The sequence below is a fragment of the Carlito syrichta genome, unplaced genomic scaffold, assembly GCF_000164805.1.
Source record: "Carlito syrichta isolate Samal-C Ts95f unplaced genomic scaffold, Tarsius_syrichta-2.0.1 Scaffold302862, whole genome shotgun sequence".
NCBI lineage: Eukaryota > Metazoa > Chordata > Mammalia > Primates > Tarsiidae > Carlito > Carlito syrichta.
The window spans coordinates 1,006,677-1,025,851 of NW_007246958.1; the positions used below are offsets into that span (position 1 = coordinate 1,006,677).

At 42.2% G+C, this 19,175-nt stretch overlaps 1 protein-coding gene across 1 annotated transcript in view; it reads right to left on the reverse strand.

Annotated features, from left to right (window-relative positions):
- CLIC5 (chloride intracellular channel 5) overlaps positions 1-3,324 on the reverse strand; it is a 172,743-nt gene extending 169,419 nt beyond the window's left edge. Inside the window, exon 1 of the mRNA XM_008057195.2 lies at positions 2,779-3,324. Within this exon, the coding sequence (XP_008055386.1) occupies positions 2,779-3,324 (546 nt within the window). The remainder of the gene's footprint in view (positions 1-2,778) is intronic.
- Between the last annotated feature and the right edge of the window lie 15,851 nt (positions 3,325-19,175).

Below are 19,175 nucleotides of genomic sequence, written 5' to 3' on the forward strand. Positions count from 1 at the left end.
CCCCTTGAGTCATTTCAGATTTCTGCCCTCCAGAACTGTAAGAGAAGATTTATGCCGCTTTAATCCACTAACTTTTTGGTAATTTGTGTTACAGCAGCAATAAGAAATTATCCTGCTTTATGTTTCTTGATAGCACTGTCACCACTAGCTTTATTTTGTATCTATTTTTTTAAATTGCCTATCAATTGTATTTCCCACTACACTGCAAAGTGCATGGGTATCAATTCTTTGTTTTCTTCATTTTGTCATAAACCCAGGGTCTGGTACAATATCTATCGAGTGAATAAATGAGTGATATATTTTAATTAAGTACTTGGGCCATGCCCTAAAATGATTGAGCCTCAATACAAAGCTGATTAAACAGATAGTTACAAATCTGTGTGACATTCTCAATGATGTGTCTGGAACGGGAGGAAACACCACAAAGGAGTGCAGGTGCAAATGCAGCCCAGGTGCTCTACACTAAAACAGTCCAGGAGACACCCAGGACTGCACAGCTGTGAGCCCTACTAGGAGGATAGTAAGCCACATTGCTCCGTTCAGTGCAGGACCAATACCCCTTCCACTGAGCTGGAAGGAAAAGGGGACCTGACAGATCACACTCAGACCCTCTGCCCCGTTCAAATGCAGCAGGTCCTGTTTCACCCAACTTTATAGACTCCACCTCCACAGTGGGGCTGGGCTGCGGGTGGGACTACATCTGCCACCCTTCTTACTGAATGCAGCTGGATAGCAGTAAGAAGGAATTCACACGTAGAAGCTGAGGTGGATGCTATGCTCCGGCCTCTTGGTGCACCTTATTACACTAAAATGATGTAAACTTTAAAAATTGATTAAATCTAATATTTGCTTTAGGCTGTTTGAAATAATTTAGGAATTACATGGTACTCCCAGAAGTTTTTCCTATTGCTGGTACCAGCTGAACATGCCTGCTATTTCTTTTTCCTGCTAGTTCTTTTTGGTTCAACACCAGGGATAGGCTAACGTCTAGTGCGATAAGCACCTTGCCAAATTTAAAATAATGCCTCGATGGGCCGATGATAATAGTGATGGTAGTGGTGATGATGACATCCCACCTTACCTATTGCATGAGTGCTTCCATCCTGAGAAAAAAATACATTTAGTTTTTCCTTTTTTTTTGAGTTGGAGTCTCACTCTGTTGCCCAGACTGGAGTGCAGTGGCCGCTCCCAGCCACCGCAGCCTCGACTTGCTGGGCTCCGGTGATCCTTCCACTTCAGCCTTCCAAGTAGCTGAGGAACTACAGGTGCGCACTGCCACACTCAGCTAATTTTTTGATTTATTGTAGAGATGAGGTCTCGCCAAGTTGCCCAGGGGGGTGTCGAACCTGCGGGCTCAGGCAATTCACTCACCTCGGCCTCCCAAGGCACGGGATTACAGGCTGAGTCACCGAGCCTGGCCTAGTTTTTACTTTTTAAAAAAATTTATTTTTACACAGTGTGATGCAGCAATGGTGTAGATATGGAGGCTGGAAAGTTGTTTGAATGCATCTGCTGGAACATCACCTCCTACATGGAACCATCTTCCATACCCACCTTGGTACTCCCTTCTCAAACACCCACAGCACTCACTCATGCCTCCATTTCATCTCTTACTACAGTCCATTACAATTCATTGAGTGCAAGTCTGCCTCTAACATGGTATTGCTGATTTCTTAAGAGCAGGGCCCACATCTTACATAGTCCTTTCCCCACTAAATGCTCAGCATGGTATCAATCAAGGTGTGTCAGGTACATACATGTGAACCAAGCACTGTTCTAGATGCTTTTTGGAAGGCTCTTGTAGTAGAGTGAGAGAGACACAATTTACACACTAAACAATTAGAGAAAAAAACAAAGTAGAAGATCATTAAATTTTAAATTAATAAAGTATATTTCATTAGGAGTGTTATTGGAAACCAGCAAAGAGAGAAATAAATGTGGACTGGAATTTTTACAGGTTCATAGAATAATAATTTTTATTAGCATGAAGCAGCAGTGTTTACTAATATGTCATCTTCAGATTTTTAAAAAATTCATGCAAATATTAATATTGTGAGGAGGATGGGCCTGCCATATTGATTAATAAAGATGATCTGTTTAGCTCTGAAACATTGTCGTTTTGATCATATTCACAAACATAATCTTTATTACATTATCAGTATAGTACAAAGATCACCAAAGTTCTGTTTAAATACCACAGGCATTAAACATTAACACTGACAGTTAGCATCTTACTACGACTGAAGCCGCTTGACTTCATCAGAATTTTAGTTATCTTGGTGCCAAAAGGGCAAGCTCAGTGACAGAAGTAACATTTATTGACCACCTATCTGGTATTTCTATGACTTTAGAAACTAAGAAGGAAAATCCAACACCCGACTGCAGATTTAACTTTCTCTCACAAACTTAGTTTTCATTTGTAAACATGTTGAAGAAGAAAATTTTAACAGATAGAAAAATATACTTAACGTCTGTCACCAAGGTAAAGATTTGAGCAGCAATCCTGCTTACTCGTGAATTATTTAAAAGTGCTTCACCCATAGTATGTAAAAGTCAATGATTAAACATACACTTTTGATGCATTTTTCCAATTCTTGTAATTTTGAGAAGACCTGGGCACACTTTGAAATGACCTGTTTAATCAGTCCTACCCATGCATATATGTTCACATCCAAGGATCATGACATCATGCATGTTTCCCTGGTCACTCAGAGCAAAAGAAAACACGAATGACACCATCTGCCTGTGCAGGCTGTGCCTGTCAGAGGCAGCCCTTACCTTCACAAAGAGGCTAACCTCAGGGCTCATGGAAACTGCTTTTTCTTCTCCCAAGTCGTTAGCATCAGAATAGCAGGTGGGGGGATCACTGCTCATGGAAAAAGCCTTGCTGTGCTGGATGGTGAAGCCTGAAGGAGAAGGCAAGTTTTCCCTCATCATGCTTCCGCTCTCCTCAGGCTCCTCTGGGCAGAGCTCTTTATCCTGGCATGGTGAACACAATTCTTCCATTGAGATGTTCTTATTCTCCTCGGGCTCATCTGGTTGAGCATCCTGGGCCTCAGTGTACACCTCATCTGGCAGGAGGTAGCTTCCTGTTTCTGACGGGGAAGAGACCAAGCTGCTCTCTTCACGGCCCATGGTATAGACAGACACAAAATCATACTCCTGGGTTTCCAGCGTGGTGTCATACAAATTGTTTTCTGGCCTTAAGTCTTCATGGATGGCATCATAATGGGGACTTTCATTTTCTTCTGGCTGGTCTGGAACCTCATACATCTCGTCTTTTTGGATTACATCATAGACAGTGCTATAGTCTTCGTCATTCATGCTGATAGATCCTTTTTTATTTGCAGGCAGATCTGAGCAGGTCTGAAGTGAGTAGAGAGACAAAAGATGTTACACTGCGTTGCAGAGGAATCAACAGACTTTTGAAAGGTAGCAACTAGCAACAGCTATCAATGACAGGTCTCTAACAATCATTTACCGGAGACTTCAATAAGCAAACCACAAGTCCATTGGATAGAAGACAAAGCTCACACACTCAGTTAACTCCTTCACTCCTAAAGATATTTTCGATAGGGTCTGGGGATTTCCTCATTGCCATTAACTTCAAAGTTCTTTGAATAAACCAGAGGTTGAGTTGAATGATCATCCCCACATAGACTGAAATTCTGAATATTTAGCCATTTGTCACTACCAGAGCCCCCTCCTCCAAATGCCTCCAAATGTTGACAATCTTCAAGAGCCCCTTCAATTCAGTGGAGAACTATTAATAGAATTCTTCACAGTGGTGACCCATCTATTCACAGCCCAACGTATCACAAAGAACAATTCTTTGCATAATGTTACCCTGTGATAATAAATGATATGTGTCCCAGTGAGGGAACGAATTCTATATACATTTCTTATCTGGAATAACCATGAGGTGATTAAATGGCAGAAGGAAAAGAAGATAACTACACTGGCCTATGGACACATCAGAACAGACCACTCAAAATAAAGGGCTCGAAGACTTATGGATTTAATTTTTATTTTTCCCCCTTAAGTCATGGGATCATCCCTGTCAACAAACACCCACCAAAATCCTATTATGTACAGGATACTGACCTGAGCACAACGAAAGAGTTAGAAGATGCATTCTCTGTCTTCAAGGGTCTTTTAAATACAGATGGAGAAACAGAGAAACCAAAACCCTACTAGACACAGAACAAACTATTTAAGGTTTTCTTAGTGCAGTTGGCCAGGTCTGGATAAGCAGAGAAGAGCTATATGTACAAGGTTGCCCAGACATCATCTACATATGGTGCAGACACGTGTGTTCTTTGTTTTGTTTTGTTTTCTTTTTTTTTTTTTTTTTTTGAGTTGGAGTCTCACTCTGTCACCCAGACTGGAGTTCAGTGGCCGCTTCCGGCTACTGCAGCCTTGACCTCTGGGCTCCAGCCATCCTTCGTCCTCAGCCTTCCAAGTAGCTGGAACTACAGGCATGCACTACCACGCCCAGCTAATTTTTTGATTTATTGTAGAGATGAGGTCTCGCCAAGTTGCCCAGGCGGGTCTCGAACCCATGGGCTCAGGCAATCTGCTCACCTCAACCTCCCGAAGCGCGGGATTACAGGCTGAGCCACCGAGCCTGGCTGTTCTTTGTTTTCTAATCTCATACTCTATCCTGCTAATTTCTGCTTCCCTTCACCACACCACATACATCTTTCTCTTTGCAGTGACAACCTAGCTGGTTGTAAAGGAACTTTAATGTGTAGAAATAATGTAAAAACTGAGAAAAAAATGCAACTCTAGTTAATAGGCTACAGATAATTTGATGGGTCTCTTATTGGTAAAACTTAATTGTGTTTTAGGCTCCAATATTGTATCCAGAAATCTCCTGCAGGGAACTGGAGCAGTATTTCTAGAATTTTAGTTTAAAGAATAGGTAAGGAGAAAGAGGCCAGAGATAGAACTGAAAGGCTATTGACACTGATCCTTTATCTCTCTTTTTTTTTTTTTTTGAGTTGGAGTCTCTTTCTGTCACCCAGACTGGAGTGCAGTGGCCGCTCCCGGCCACCGCAGCCTCGACCTGCTGGGCTCCGGCGATTCTTCTGCCTCAGCCTTCCAAGTAGCTGGAACTACAGGCATGCACTACCACGCCCAGCTAATTTTTTGATTTATTGTAGAGATGAAGTCTCACCAAGTTGCCCAGGCGGGTCTCGAACCCGCGGGCTCAGGCAATTCACTCACCTCAGTCTCCCAAGGTGTGAGATTACAGGCTGAGCCACCGAGCCCAGCTTGATCCTTTCTCTTATTGAAAAGGGACTTTGGCTGAATGCAGTGGCTCCCGCAATCCCAGCAATTTAAAGGACAGAGGCTGACAGATTACTTGAACCCAGGAGTTCGAGGCAAGTTAGGCTAACAGAGCAAGACCCAGTCTCTACAAAAAGTCAGAAAATTAGCCAGGCATGGTGATGTGCGCTTGCTGTCCCAGCTACTCCGGAGGCTGAGGCGGAAGGATTGCCTGAGCCCAGGAGGTTGAGCCTGCGGTGAGCTGTGATTGTGCCACTGCACTCCAGCCTGGGTGACAGAATGGGACCCTGACTCAAAGAAAAAAGAAAAGAAAAGAGACATTCAATGGGTCCAAATACATTTTGATAGATCCCATAATCAGGCATATATAACTGAATGGAGCGCCAGTCAAATCCTCCGCATAGTTTTAGAGTTGGAGAAAACATAAGAGCTCATTTAGTCTAACATTTTATTTTACACTAAAAAAAAAAAAAAGAAAAAAGGCCGGGTGCAGTGGCTCACACCTATAATCCCAGCACCTTGGGAGGCTGAAGTGAGAGGATTGCCTGAGCCTACAGGTTCGAGACCAGCCTGGGCAACTTGGCGAGAACTCATCTCTGCAATAAACTGTGAAATTAGCCGGGCATGGTGGTGCTTGCCTGTAGTTCCAGATACTTGAAAGACTGAAGTGGAAGGACAGCCTGAGCTCAGTAAGGTCGAGGCTGTGGTGGCCGTGAGCATGCCGCTGTACTTCGGCTTGGGTGACAGAGTGAAACTCCAACTCCAACTCCAAAAAAAAAAAAAATTTCTGGCAGTAGTGGGAAACTGCCAGGGGAAGGGGCACACCTTATCAACAAGGCTACCTGCATAATGAACATTTGTATACCTAACCCTGAATTGTACCCCACATCTTTAAAATAAAAAAATTAATTAATAAATAAAAATTAGAAAAATAAAATAAAAAAATCCTGTACCTGGAAAGGGGACGTGTATGGTCCAAGTTCACACGACAGATTAATGACAGAGCTGACTTCAACTGTGGTTTCTGAACCTCCAGCTTGGTATCTTTCTGCTACTAACTCCTTTTCTTAACTCAGTGTTTTCAACCTTTTTTTTTTTTTTTCATGGTTATACTCTATTTCCCTACCCCCAAAGAAGCTTTTTAAGATAATTTTCCCACAACTAAAATGCCACAGATATGCTGCATATCTCTTTGCATATTTTGTGTACATCTGCATCTATGCATTATACATTTTTTAATATCCATTTAAAAAGAGTACTTTTTTTTTGCTTTCCAAGAACTAATATTCAGCCCTTTGGGCATGATATTTCTCTTTTTTTTTTTTGAGTTGGAGTCTCACTCTGTCGCCCAGGGTGGAGTGCAGTGGTACGCTCACAGCCATCCCAGTGTCAACCTGCTGGGCTTCAGTGATCCTTTTGCCTCAGTCTTCCAAATAGCCAAAATTACAGGCGTGTGCTACCATGCCCAGCTGATTTTTAAAATTTATTGTAGAGACGAGGTCTTGCCAAGTTGCCCGGGCTGGTCTCAAACCTGCGGGCTCAGGTAATCCACTCATCTCGGCCACCCAAAGTACTGGGATTACAGGCTGAGCCACCAAGCCCAGACAATATTTCTGCTTTTGACAATGCATACTTAATCTACTAAAACACTTATAGCATGTAGCTGCACTGGGTTATGTACCATTCTGCCTTGTTACCAAAGAATAAAAGTAATATCATGTATATATGTAAACAGCCTGTCACCAGATTCTCACAACAATGACCTCATGAGGCAGGCTGAGGCTGGTAAAGCCCAGGATCACGTCAACATTTCATAAATTAGGTCCCCCTGCTATCCCATCTTTGAACACATCTGCCATGATTTACAGTTACAGATTGTAATATGAAACAAGTCCAAAACAGGAGAGAAGTGAAAGGAATCCCAGGACTGCTGCTAGAGGGCAGCCAGTCCTGATGGAAGGAGGAACAGCACTTTGGAGAGTTTTCTTCATAAAGATGAACCAGACAGCCCGGCTCGGTAGCTCAGCCTCAAAAAAAAAAAAAAAAGATGAACCAGACAGAATATTGAGAGGATTGGAAGGAAATTCAGACAAGTGGCAGATCTGTAGCAGAATTCATGAAAAGCACTCAGGGATACGATGTTGCCTTTATGTATGGATTTCAACAACTCCTTAACATGATTTTTTGGGACACTGTAGACCTCAGTGGTCATGAATTTCCAAACAGAAGTAGAATCTCTGAATTGCTTAATCTTTAAAGTATGGGAATGGCTCAGTTCCCAGAGAAAACAAGCAGGGCCGGAGTCCCTCCGACGGCAGGAGCAGGCTGCAAGCATTGTTCCTACAGAGTCACCCTTCATACAGTGTTCTTATCAGTGGTTTGCAGATGATGAGGAAGGGAAAATAAGATGTCCAAAGGGGCTGTTTGAAAAGGGCTTTGAGTCTCTTCAATGCTACTAGGTGGAGGGGATCAGGATATGAGAGGCCTAGCACTTCCTGTAGAAGAGCTCAATTTGACTTTCACTAGGAATATGCACTTGAGTTTGTCCGTTCATTGCAGCCAACCTGAAAAGCATCGAATCATAGACTCCTAGAACAGGAAGTTCCACCCTTGTAGCCATACCCTACGAGTTCTGGGAGGATTGGTTGGGCCTTGCGACATTTGGTGAACCCATGACTTAGACGCTGACCCTCTGATCAAAAGTAGCTACGTCAGCACAGATGGTTGACCTCAGAAGAGCAAGAAAACAGTTCCAGAGGAAAGAAAAACTAGTTATTTTAAGAAGGGCAAGTTTATCTCCACTTGCTCTTCTGCCTTCTTCTCCCCATTTCTTTCCTCACTGCTTTTTTACCTCTCAGAAACTGCTCACTCTCAACAAGATTATGGGCCTAACGGCTTACCCTCTTAATAATATTTTAGTTTCAAAGAATGCAAAGTCTGAATGAATGGCTAACAGCAAAAACTCATTTCCACTCTTCTATTTCTCACTTCCTATTTTCTCTACTAATTCCCACTTGTCATATATGCAAAATGGGAATAATGGTGGATGTTATTAAAGGATTTACTTTAAAAATGTAGGTAACAAGTTTATTGTAGTGCCTTTAATACTACTGTTATTAAAATTCATCCCTTAAAATAACAATATGAATTCTGTTGTGTTTTCTGGAGGTATAAGCAAATATTCTGGATCCACCTAAAGATATGAGTTCTGAGAATCTAAAGGTTATAAAAAGGCTGTAAGATATATTCTGTGACTTCAAGAGTTTAACATCTGGAAGCCAAGCGCAGTGGCTCATGCCTGTAATCCCAGCACTTTGGAAGGCAGAGGTGAGAGGATTGCCTGATCGCAGGGGTTCAAGACCAGCCTAAGCAACATGATGAGACCTCTACAATAAATAAAAAAAAATTAGCCAGGCACGGTCGTACACACCTGTAGTCCCAGCTACTTCAAAGGCTGAGGTGGAAGGATCTACTGAACTCAGCAGGTCGAGTCTGAGGTAGCCATGAGCTTGCCACTACACTACAGCCTGAGTGACAGAGTGAGACTCCGACTCAAAAAAAAAAAAAAAAAAAGCTTAAAATCTGGTTGAGTGTAAGATATACTGCTCCAGCAAGAAAAATTAATTGATGATGTGAGACATTGTGTTTAGTGGCAGATAAGTGGAACTGTGGATTTCTAAAGCGGAAGAGGGTACCCTAGGCTGGGAGTGAGGAGCAGGGAAAGGGATTATCGTAAGTGGTAGATGAGTGGACAAGCGTAGTGGAAGAGGGAGGTTAGGGTACAAAAGATGAGACAGAGTTGAGAGGTCTCAATGATAGAGAGTTAACCAGATTGGGACAGAGTGTGAATTGTAGGAAAAATAGAGAGGATGACGGTACTGGGCTAAACTCTGGGGGGCCTTGGATGCCAGGAATCTGAATTTTATGCTTATAGGACTATATTGAAAATGAGCAGAGCCAGGCTTGGTGGCTCAGCCTGTAATCCCGCGCCTTTGGGAGGCTGAGGTGAGTGGATTGCCTGAGCCCGCAGGTTCGAGACCCGCCTGGGCAACTTGGAGAGACCTCATCTCTACAATAAATCAAAAAATCAGCCGGGCGTGGTAGCGCTCGCCTGTAGTTCCGGCTACTCGGAAGGCTGAGGCGGAAGGATCGCCGGAGCCCAGCAGGTCGAGGCTGCGGTGGCCGGGAGCAGCCACTGCACTCCAGTCTGGGTGACAGAGTGAGACTCCAACTCAAAAAAAAAAAGAAAAGAAAATGAGCAGACACATAACACAGAAGGCAGTTCAATTCCACAACCATTAAATTCAGCGGGATTCAAGATGGGGTCAATGTGCAGAGATAACCACTTCTGGTAGCTGGTGTTGCTTATGGGCGCCACCTGGCCTCCTGGCACCTCCCAGCCTGATGTCCCACGTTTTGATGTGGGCGCAGGGAGGGAATGTGTATAAGCCTTCTGAGAACTTCAGGCAGTTCTACTGCATCACTTCAGTCGTCTGTGAACATGTCCCTCTCCCACCTCCCTCTCTTGGCACTCTCTCCTCCGCAGACCTCCAGCAAATGCCATTCCCAGCCAGTCATTGCGTGGCCTTTGTTTTCATAACCTTCATCATGCAAGCTTCTGAATTTCATTCTTCATGATTCTGAATCTGCCATTGCACTTCACCTTGGATATCTCTTCATAATTGCTTACTTGCGTATGACTCCCAGACCTTACCATAGTTTCTTGGCACTCGACATGAACATAGTCAGCCATATCTCAACTCGTCATTGCATCGGCCAGTCCACTTCAGAGTTGTCTGTTTTAGATCACACAATCTGGAAGAAGTCCTGGAGGAGCCCAGGTAAACGTCATTCATGATGTTTTAGCACTCAGCGGAAAGAAAATAAGAAAAGGGGGAACGTTAAATATTAGGAGGATGAGACAGGTGGGATCCTATTCACTCAAAAAATTGAGCAGGTTTATTTAAAGAAATTTAATGAAGAAAGTGAGCACCAAAGCAACATAATTTCTAAGCAGAATGAACAGTGTGCCCTCAAGCCCTGAGGCAGGACGTCTTCTGCTTCATCCTCTTCCTCACCTACCACTCTGCCCTGGTGCCTTGTCATCTTACCTAGGCTGGGAATACACACCCCACCCCAGGGCCCCATTCTCGGGAATAGTCTCCACCTGTCTGCATCCTTTCTTGTTTGGGTGGGTCTAGTTTCCTCCCTTCCCTTCCTCCCTCTGCAGTCTCCATCATAACCAAAGCCTCCTTGTCCGACCCCCTTAGTAGCTCTGTGCCATTTCTCTAGAACCTCCAGCATACAAAAGAGACAACTCAAAGCAGATGAACCTGCAAAACTGAGGTGCCCAGAGAGCCAGCTTCAAAGAGGGAAAGGGATAGGTGGGTACCCTGGAGCCAGGCTGCTGCAAAGATAAAGCTACACTGACTGGAAGGAACTGGTGTTCATACTAAGTTTACTTAATAACTATGGAGAATAACTGAGCTGAGTACGTTTCATCACTATCATTCTGTTGTCTCAAAGGAATGAGCTTTCTGCCGTGGCCAATTTAAGTCCACTGAGTTCTTTCACTCCAGGTTCTCTTTTCATTACATTTCTGCATCTTTGGGAGTTTTATTCGTGATTTGAAGAGTTTCAGGGTTTTACTATTTGGGAATTTTTTTCTCCGAAGACATCTGGGAAATTTGTTTCTACATTATAAAACCAGAGCATTCTCTCTCTCTCTCTCTCCCACACATACATACACCTCTCTCTCTGTCTGTCTCCCCCACTCTGTATAGCATGTACTTCTCTATGTAATATATCATGCAAATTGTTACCCTGAATCATCCAAGAAAGACAAAGTGCCAAAGAATTTGGAAATATCAATTTACCTGTATAGCTCCACTGCGTTAGGGACACATGCCCTAAATAAGCTGTCTTTTCATGCTTGGGTTTTACAGTACTTCACAAGAAACACACTTAGCTTGAAATATGCACCCGGCTGACATTTTGAGTTTCTTGGGCTCTTGCTGTGGAATCAAAGATGTATGTATCTTTATATTAAGAAGATTTTTTTTATTATAAAGATACTTTATGCTCATTATAGAAAAAATATAAGAAAACTCATTTGTAATTCCATTACCCAAAGGTAATTATGCTAACATTTCTTTATTCCTTTTCTATCCATAAGTATCTATATTTTTAAATTGAAATTATGAACATCTTCATATTCTGCTTTTTAAAAAAGCCAAACAACATATAATGTGTATATGTATATAAAATTTAAGCATATTTATACAGGACCCACAAATGGTTTTCAAATGGTAAACACAACTATTAGCTGATCTAATGTGAAAAGTTAGAAGACTCAGAGATATTTTTCTTTGCAATTGAGCCAAATGACTTTTTAAAAGGCAAAGGATTTTGTTTAAATAAGTATTTGGTCCAACAAATCAGGCAATAACTAGGAAACTTCCATTGTTCTTGGCTTTATGCACTTCCTAGGTTGTGACATTTGACTCTACAGAGTACAAATGGTAATTACTCTCACAGCAGGGAAGGGCACACTTCATGTTCCAATGGTGCCTTAAAATTTTGTATGATTTCCCTTTAACTTTTCCCATTAATAGATATTATCCTCAGTTGGTCTACACATATTTAAATCCTACACATATTAAAATGGTTTACATTTGGGTGGGGAGTGGGCAGACTTGGGGGACAAAGAAGACAAATTATAGAATTATGGGATTAAAAAAACCTTGAGGTTTACTGGTTTAACAAAAATCACAAAGATGAAAGGAGAATCAACTGCTTATTGTTTCAGCAATATGCAGCATGGGGTAGATGAAACATTGGTGCCAAACAGATCTGAATGCAAACGCTGCCACCGCTGCTTTCTTACCTGGGTTATTTGGGTCTCAATCTTCTAAACTTTCCTAGCCTTGGCTTCCTTATTTTTAAACATTGAGACAACATCTTCCTCAAAGCATTGGTGAAAAGGTTAAATGGAAAACTGTGAAACCTCAGAGTCTGGAAAATTATACACGTGTGTTCAGTGAGAGTTTCCAGCCCTTCTCCGGCAACTAAGTTACATTCGTTTATGAGTTTAGAATGAAGAAATTCTGGAGGGGAAAAAATGACATATAAGAAATTTGAGTAATCCCAACAAGTTAGCATATTAATGGAACTTAGTTCTACTTTGTATTGCATTTATTATTATGCATTTGGGAGCTATTTTCTTTCAATAACCTTGATACCTACTCTAAATCATGATGATTACATTTCGCATCTTGCAGTAAATGTAACCTCCCAAAGACATTTACAGGTAGCATTTTTTACGATTTGAACAAGGAATGCAGTAAGGCAGGCTGCATTCATGTTTTTATAACACTAAGGTTAGGGCCAGGTCCCCTAGCAACTGACACTGAGTAATACAATAAAAGGAACATTTTTATATCAGAGGCTGACTCTTATAATATACAAGAAAAGATCAAGTTCAAAATCACCTCCAGGATTTGAAAACTCTGTGTTTTCTGCATTTATGATCCACCAGGGGGCACTGTCGCCTGCTCGCTGCACTGACCGCAGCTCTTCCTTCCGAGCTGTTTCCTTAGGTCTAGGTGAGAACTAAGTAAAAGTTGCTGTTCACAGATTCGTCAGCCTCATGACTTTTTTTTCCATTATTTATTTTCTCAGTTGTTTAGCTTTGATAACAAGATGCCTAAAGGTTTAAACATATGTTAAAAATAACTTATCTATGGGTCTCATTAGCTTAGAACTCAACTCCCCTTCTTATATTTTACAGTTCATTTCACAACTCACATTTAATTTATTGTTTAGATTAACAAGTAAAAATTATATATATTTATGTGCACAACACGATGCCTTGATACATGTATACACTGTGGAATGATCAAATCAAGCCACTTAACATATGCATCACCCTTACTTACTTTGAGCGTGCGGTGAGAACACTTAAAAATCTGTTCTTTTAACCATTTACAAACACCCAATGTGTTAAATTAAGTTTATCCTAAACCTACCTCCTTACATATTTTAAGTTTGGCCTAAAGTTTTCTCAGTACACAGTGAACCGTGACCTCACTGGATGTGTAAACAGACTAGCCTACTCTTGTGCCCATCTCGGCGCTTTAGCCAATCAAAGGCGGCCTGTGGTTCAAGTTCAAATAAGGCAAGTGGCAGTTGTAACCAGTCCGGCTGCTTCTGTTCCTCACTTCTGTTTTCTGTAGGGCACATTCCTTTTTCTGCCCAGAAATCCCCTTCAACCAGGCAGTAGTGCCATGTTGCTCTGAACCTATTCTGATTTAAGGGGTTGCCAGATCACTCTTTGTTGGGTTAAGATCTGTTTAATTTAATTTGTCTAAGGTTTTTCTCTTTTTTTTGAGTTGGAGTCTCACTCTGTCACCCAGACTGGAGTGCAGTGGCCGCTCCCGGCCACCGCAGCCTCGACCTGCTGGGCTCCGGCGATCCTTCCACCTCAGCCTTCCGAGTAGCTGGAATTACAGGCACGCGCTACCATGCCCAACTAATTTTTTGATTTATTGTAGAGATGAGGTCTCGCTGCCCAGGCAGGTCTCGAACCCACGGGCTCAGGCAATCCACTCACCTCAGCATCCCAAAGCGCGGGATTACAGGCTGAGCTACCGAGCCGGGCCTAGGTTTTTCTTTTAACAGATATATTAAACCGGGCTCGGTGGTTCAGCCTGTAATCCTGTGCCTTTGGGAGGTTGAGGTGAGTGAATTGCCTGAGTCCGCGGGTTCGAGATCTGCATGGGCAACTTGGCGAGACCTCATCTCTACAATAAATCAAAAATCAGCCGGGGGTGGTAGGGGCATGCCTGTAATTCTAGCTACCCGGAAGGCTGAAGCGGAAGGATCGCTGGAGCCCAGCAGGTCGAGGCTGCGGTGGCCAGGAGCGGCCACTGCACTCCAGTCTGGGCGACAGAGTGAGACTCCAACTCAAAAACAAAACAAAACAAAATCAGATGCATTGATTGTAGGTCCCATGATGTAGGCCCCTGGATCTCTTGAATTTATCCCTTCCATGTCACTGAAATTTTCTGTCCTTTGACCAACATCTCCCCACTCCCCTCAACGCCCAGCCTCTGGTAACCACCATTTTACTCTCAGTTTCTATAAATTTGACTTTTTTACACTCCACATATAATTGAGGTCGTGTGGTAGTATTTGTCTTTCTGTACCTGGCTTATTTCACTTAACATAATATCCTTTATTTTCATATCCTCCCTTTTAAGGATAAATTGAATTGCGTTGTTTCTATAGATAGCACACTCTCTTTATTCAGCACATTCAAACAAAACCAAACATGCAGTGGCATCTCTCTAAATTCCAGATTGTCCGCACCAAAATCAAAATAGTTCCCTTTTGTGTACGTGTATGCATATTTGTATATATACACAAAAGATATATTTGTACTCGATTTTCCTATCAGTATTTTTGGTACCTTTGGTGTTCTAAATATATCTTGTTGCTCTCAGTGTCTTTAATATTGCAAAGGAAAATCTGTTCCGCCATTGCTAATAATCACAACACATTGTTTCTGTCCTATTAGTTTCAGGTCCTGAGGTCTTAACTAAATACTAAGAAGTCTCCTTGAAGAAATGAACATAAGTATCCATCTACATGTACAATAGACAAGATTAGGGATCTTGAAGTTATTGTACTTTCTCTCTTACTTGGTCTATCACCCTAATCCAAAACTGCTCTTTCTCCTCTACCCTCCTCCCCAATCTAATTCCTGCCTTATGCCAAGTTAAACTTCCTCCAGTGTAGCTAAAAATACATGTCTTCTTTCTCATCTATCCCTAATAACCCAGGTAAGCAACGCCTTCCCCACGAAGCCTTCTCTAATGTCTCCATCTCCTTTCAGACTTTGTTTTTGTGTTGTTGGGGCAGGCATCAGATTCTGTTATAATAACTTCACTTACTTATATCAGGTCCCTCCTTAAGCTTTCTAACATGGCCCATTTTTTTTTTTACAGGAATAACCACATCTTATTTACCATAATATCTCCCAATACAAAGTTTCTTAAACTTGAATGTCCGTACAAATGATCTGAGGATCTTGTTAAAATGTAAGTCTGACTCAGCAGGATGGGGGTGGGACCTGTAACTCTGCATTTCTCGCCAGCTCCCAGAGGAAACTAACACTACTGAGTCGTGGAGCACACTCTGAGTAGGCAGTCCCTAGTACATCTTGCAAAATATTGTATACATGGCAGGCATTAACTCACATGGAATAGAAGAGTAAAAACTAAAAATCAAAATGCAAATTAGAACTAAAATAATATACGGCTAAATTTAAAAGACTGACAACAGCAAACGCTGGGAAGAATGCTTGAGTGCCCAGGTTCTCATAAGCTGTTGATGAGATTGTAAGATAATACAATCACTTTGGGAAAAGACCTGACAGGTTTTGTTTTGTTTTTTAAAAATGATATATGTTTACCCTGTGATCTAGCAGTTCCTCTCCTAGATATTTCCCAAAGAGAAATGAAAACACATGTCCACAAAAAGACCCATATGAGAATGTTCATAACATCTTTCTTCAGAGTAGCCCCAAAGTGAAAATAAACCAAGTGTCCATTAGCTGGTAAAGGGATAACTAATTCACAGCATTTCCATACCATGTAATGCTGGCTGCTACTTCTAAATATATCATGGAATAGTGACTCAGGTGCTCTTATGCAGTTGCAGTCACCTAGGGTAGGGCTGCAGTCATCTGAAGGTTTCACTGGGGTTGCAGAAGCTACTTCCAAGATGACTTACAGGGCTATTGACAGAAGACCTCAGGTCCTTTCCATATAATCCTCTCTACATAGGTGCCTGAGTGTCCTTATGACATGGCTACTGACTTCTATCACATGAGTGATTAAAGAGAGAGAACTGATGTGGCCTAGCCTGGCTGCAAGTTGCTTCCAGTCCTGCCTTGAAGCTTTCTTGGTTGATGGTAGACTAAAGGGTCCTAATGAAAAGGTAAGAAATGCTGATACACAATGTGGGTGAATCTCAAATGCATTGTTGAGTGAAACTAGACAGAAAAGAGTACTTACCACATGATTTAGTCCTTTTATAAAAAGCTATTTAAGGTAGGCTGAGTTCGGCCTGTAATCCCAACACTTTGGGAGGCCAAGGTGAGTGGGATGAATGAGCCCGCAAGTTGGAGACCAGCCTGGGCAAGTTGGTAAGACTTCATCTCTACAATAAATAATAAATTAGCCAGACGTGGTAGCACATGCCAGTAGCTCCGGCTACGTGGAAGGCTGAGATGAAGGATCGCCCGGGCCTAGAAAGTCAATGCTGGGGTGGCTGTGAGTGTGCCATTGCACTCCAGCCTGGGTGACAGAGTGAGACTCCAACTCAAAAAAAAAAAAAAGCAAGACTAGTGCCTGCCTGAGGACTGGAATAGGCAGATTGTTTGGAAGGGCCATGAGGGAACTTTCTTGGGAAAGGAATATTCTATATTTTGAGGGGACTTTGGGTTATAAAGGTCTATACCTTTGTCAAAATTCAAAGCATGGTACTCTTACGAGTTGTACTTTGCATTTTTTGTAAATTTTATTTTAAAAGAAAAGGAATCCTAAACAAATTCTGAACTATTGTTAATTATATGTTGCTGAAATGTTTGAAGGTGAAGAAGACTGATGTCTGCAGCTGACATTGAAGTACATTAAAAAATAAGATGATGGATGGATGGATGGTTAGATATATAGGCAAAACAAATACAGCAAACATTTATTGTAGAATCTGGATGGGCATATGAGTGTTCTTCATATAGGTGCTTGGGATAGTAAAATGGCTAAAAGAAAAAGCAAAGCCGGGCTCGGTGGCTCAGCCCGTAATCCCGCGTCTTTGGGAGGCTGAGGTGAGTGAATTTCCTGAGCCCGCGGGTTCGAGACCCGCCTGGGCAACTTGGCGAGACCTCATCTCTACAATAAATAAAAAATGAGCCAGGCGTGGTAACGCGCACCTGTAGTTCCAGTTACCTGGAAGGCTGAGGCGGAAGAATCGCCGGAGCCCAGCAGATCGAGGCTGCGGTGGCCGGGAGCAGCCACTGCACTCCAGTCTGGGTGACAGAGTGAGACTTCAACTCAAAAAGAAAACAAAACAAACAAACAAAAAGCAACAGCAGTGAGGAGACACTTTCTGCCTATATCTGTAGCCCTGCTTAGGGTAGACACCTTTGATATACATTTGGAGAAGCAATGGCAGACTTTTGCTGCTCAAAACCTGTGCAGGGAAAACAAAAACAAAAAACAAGTGCGTTCAGACAGACTGAAAGCAATTGAAGCAAAGACCTGGACATACTGGCCTATGCTGAACCTTCAGTTATATACAGAGGCTCTCTAAGCCCCCTGAAAAACACAGATCCACAAGGACTGAGGTTGCCAGAGGCAACTAGACTGGCTAAGAGTATGGTAGAGATACACCAAGACCAGAATCTTGCCATTCCAGGCCATGCATGATTCACAAGTACCCTAATGAAATGTCTTGATGGTTAAGATTCAACGTATGTTGATATAGTTGACGTAGAAATAGCTAGGCTCATGCCTGTAATCCCAGCTCTTCGGGTGGTGGAGGTGGAAGGATTGCCTAAGTCCAGGGGCTCGAGACCAGGCTGGGCAACTTGATGAGACCTTGTCTCTACAATAAATCAAAAAATCTGCCAGGTGTGGTAGCACACATCTGTGGTTCCAGCTACTTGGAAGGCTGAGGCAGAAGGATCACCTGAGCCCAGTAGGTTGAGACTGCGGTGGCCATGAGTATGTCACTGCACTTCAGCCTGGGCAACAGAATCAGACTCTGACTCAAAAAAAGAAAGAAAAAGAAGCCAGGCTCAGTGGCTCAGCCTGTAATCCCGCGCCTTTGGGAGGCTGAGGTGAGTGGATTGCCTGAGCCCGTGGGTTTGAGACCTGCCTGGGCAACTTGGCGAGACCTCATCTCTACAATAAATAAAAAATGAGCCGGGCGTGGTAGCGCATGCCTGTTGTTCCAGCTACTCGGAAGGCTGAGGCGGAAGGATCGCCGGAACCCAGCAGGTCGACGCTGCGGTGGCAGGAAGTGGCCACTGCACTCCAGTCTGGGCGACAGAGTGAGACTCCAACTCAAAAAAAAAAAAAAAAAGAAAAGAAAAAGAAATAAGAAAGAAATGTCTACAATTCTCTACATCAATCTAACTCTCTAGTATGTTTTGTTATCATTTAATCCATAATTTTTCTGCTGAATTAATCTGAAATGGTAATCTTTTTGTTAATTAAACTCAAGTGGAAGCCACTGGTGAGTCAGCTGTCGCATTAATGACTGCTAGACCATCAGATAGGAGTGTATACCCAACTCCATACTAGAATTTCAACACTTGCTTATTAGAATCACTTGGGGAACTTTTAAGGCAATAGTGATGCTGACTACCCTAGGACAAGTCAATCAACATGAGGAGTAGGAGGAGTGTGCCACTGAACTCCAGTCTGGGTGACGGAGTGAGACTCCGATTCAAAAAAAAAAAAAAAATTCACTTCTGGTAACTTTAATATTTGTCACATAACTAGGTCTTCAATTTCTCAAAGTTAAATAATCTTCAGAGGAATTGCAAAATAACTATAGTTTTTTTTGGTTTTGTTTTGTTTTTTGATGCTGTTCAGGGCAAAATTTCTTAAGGTTTATAGGTATCTTTTTCTTCCAGATCTTCCAGATATTTATCAAAGTGTGATGAGTCAATAAGTACACATTTAAATAGAATGAATTTCAGTTTTATAAATTCCCAGTAATAACAAGATTTAATTGACAAAATTTATTTTAATTCTTATGAAATCTTACTGAAACTTAATTGAAAACTAGTTCCCCAAATTCTGATGTGTGTC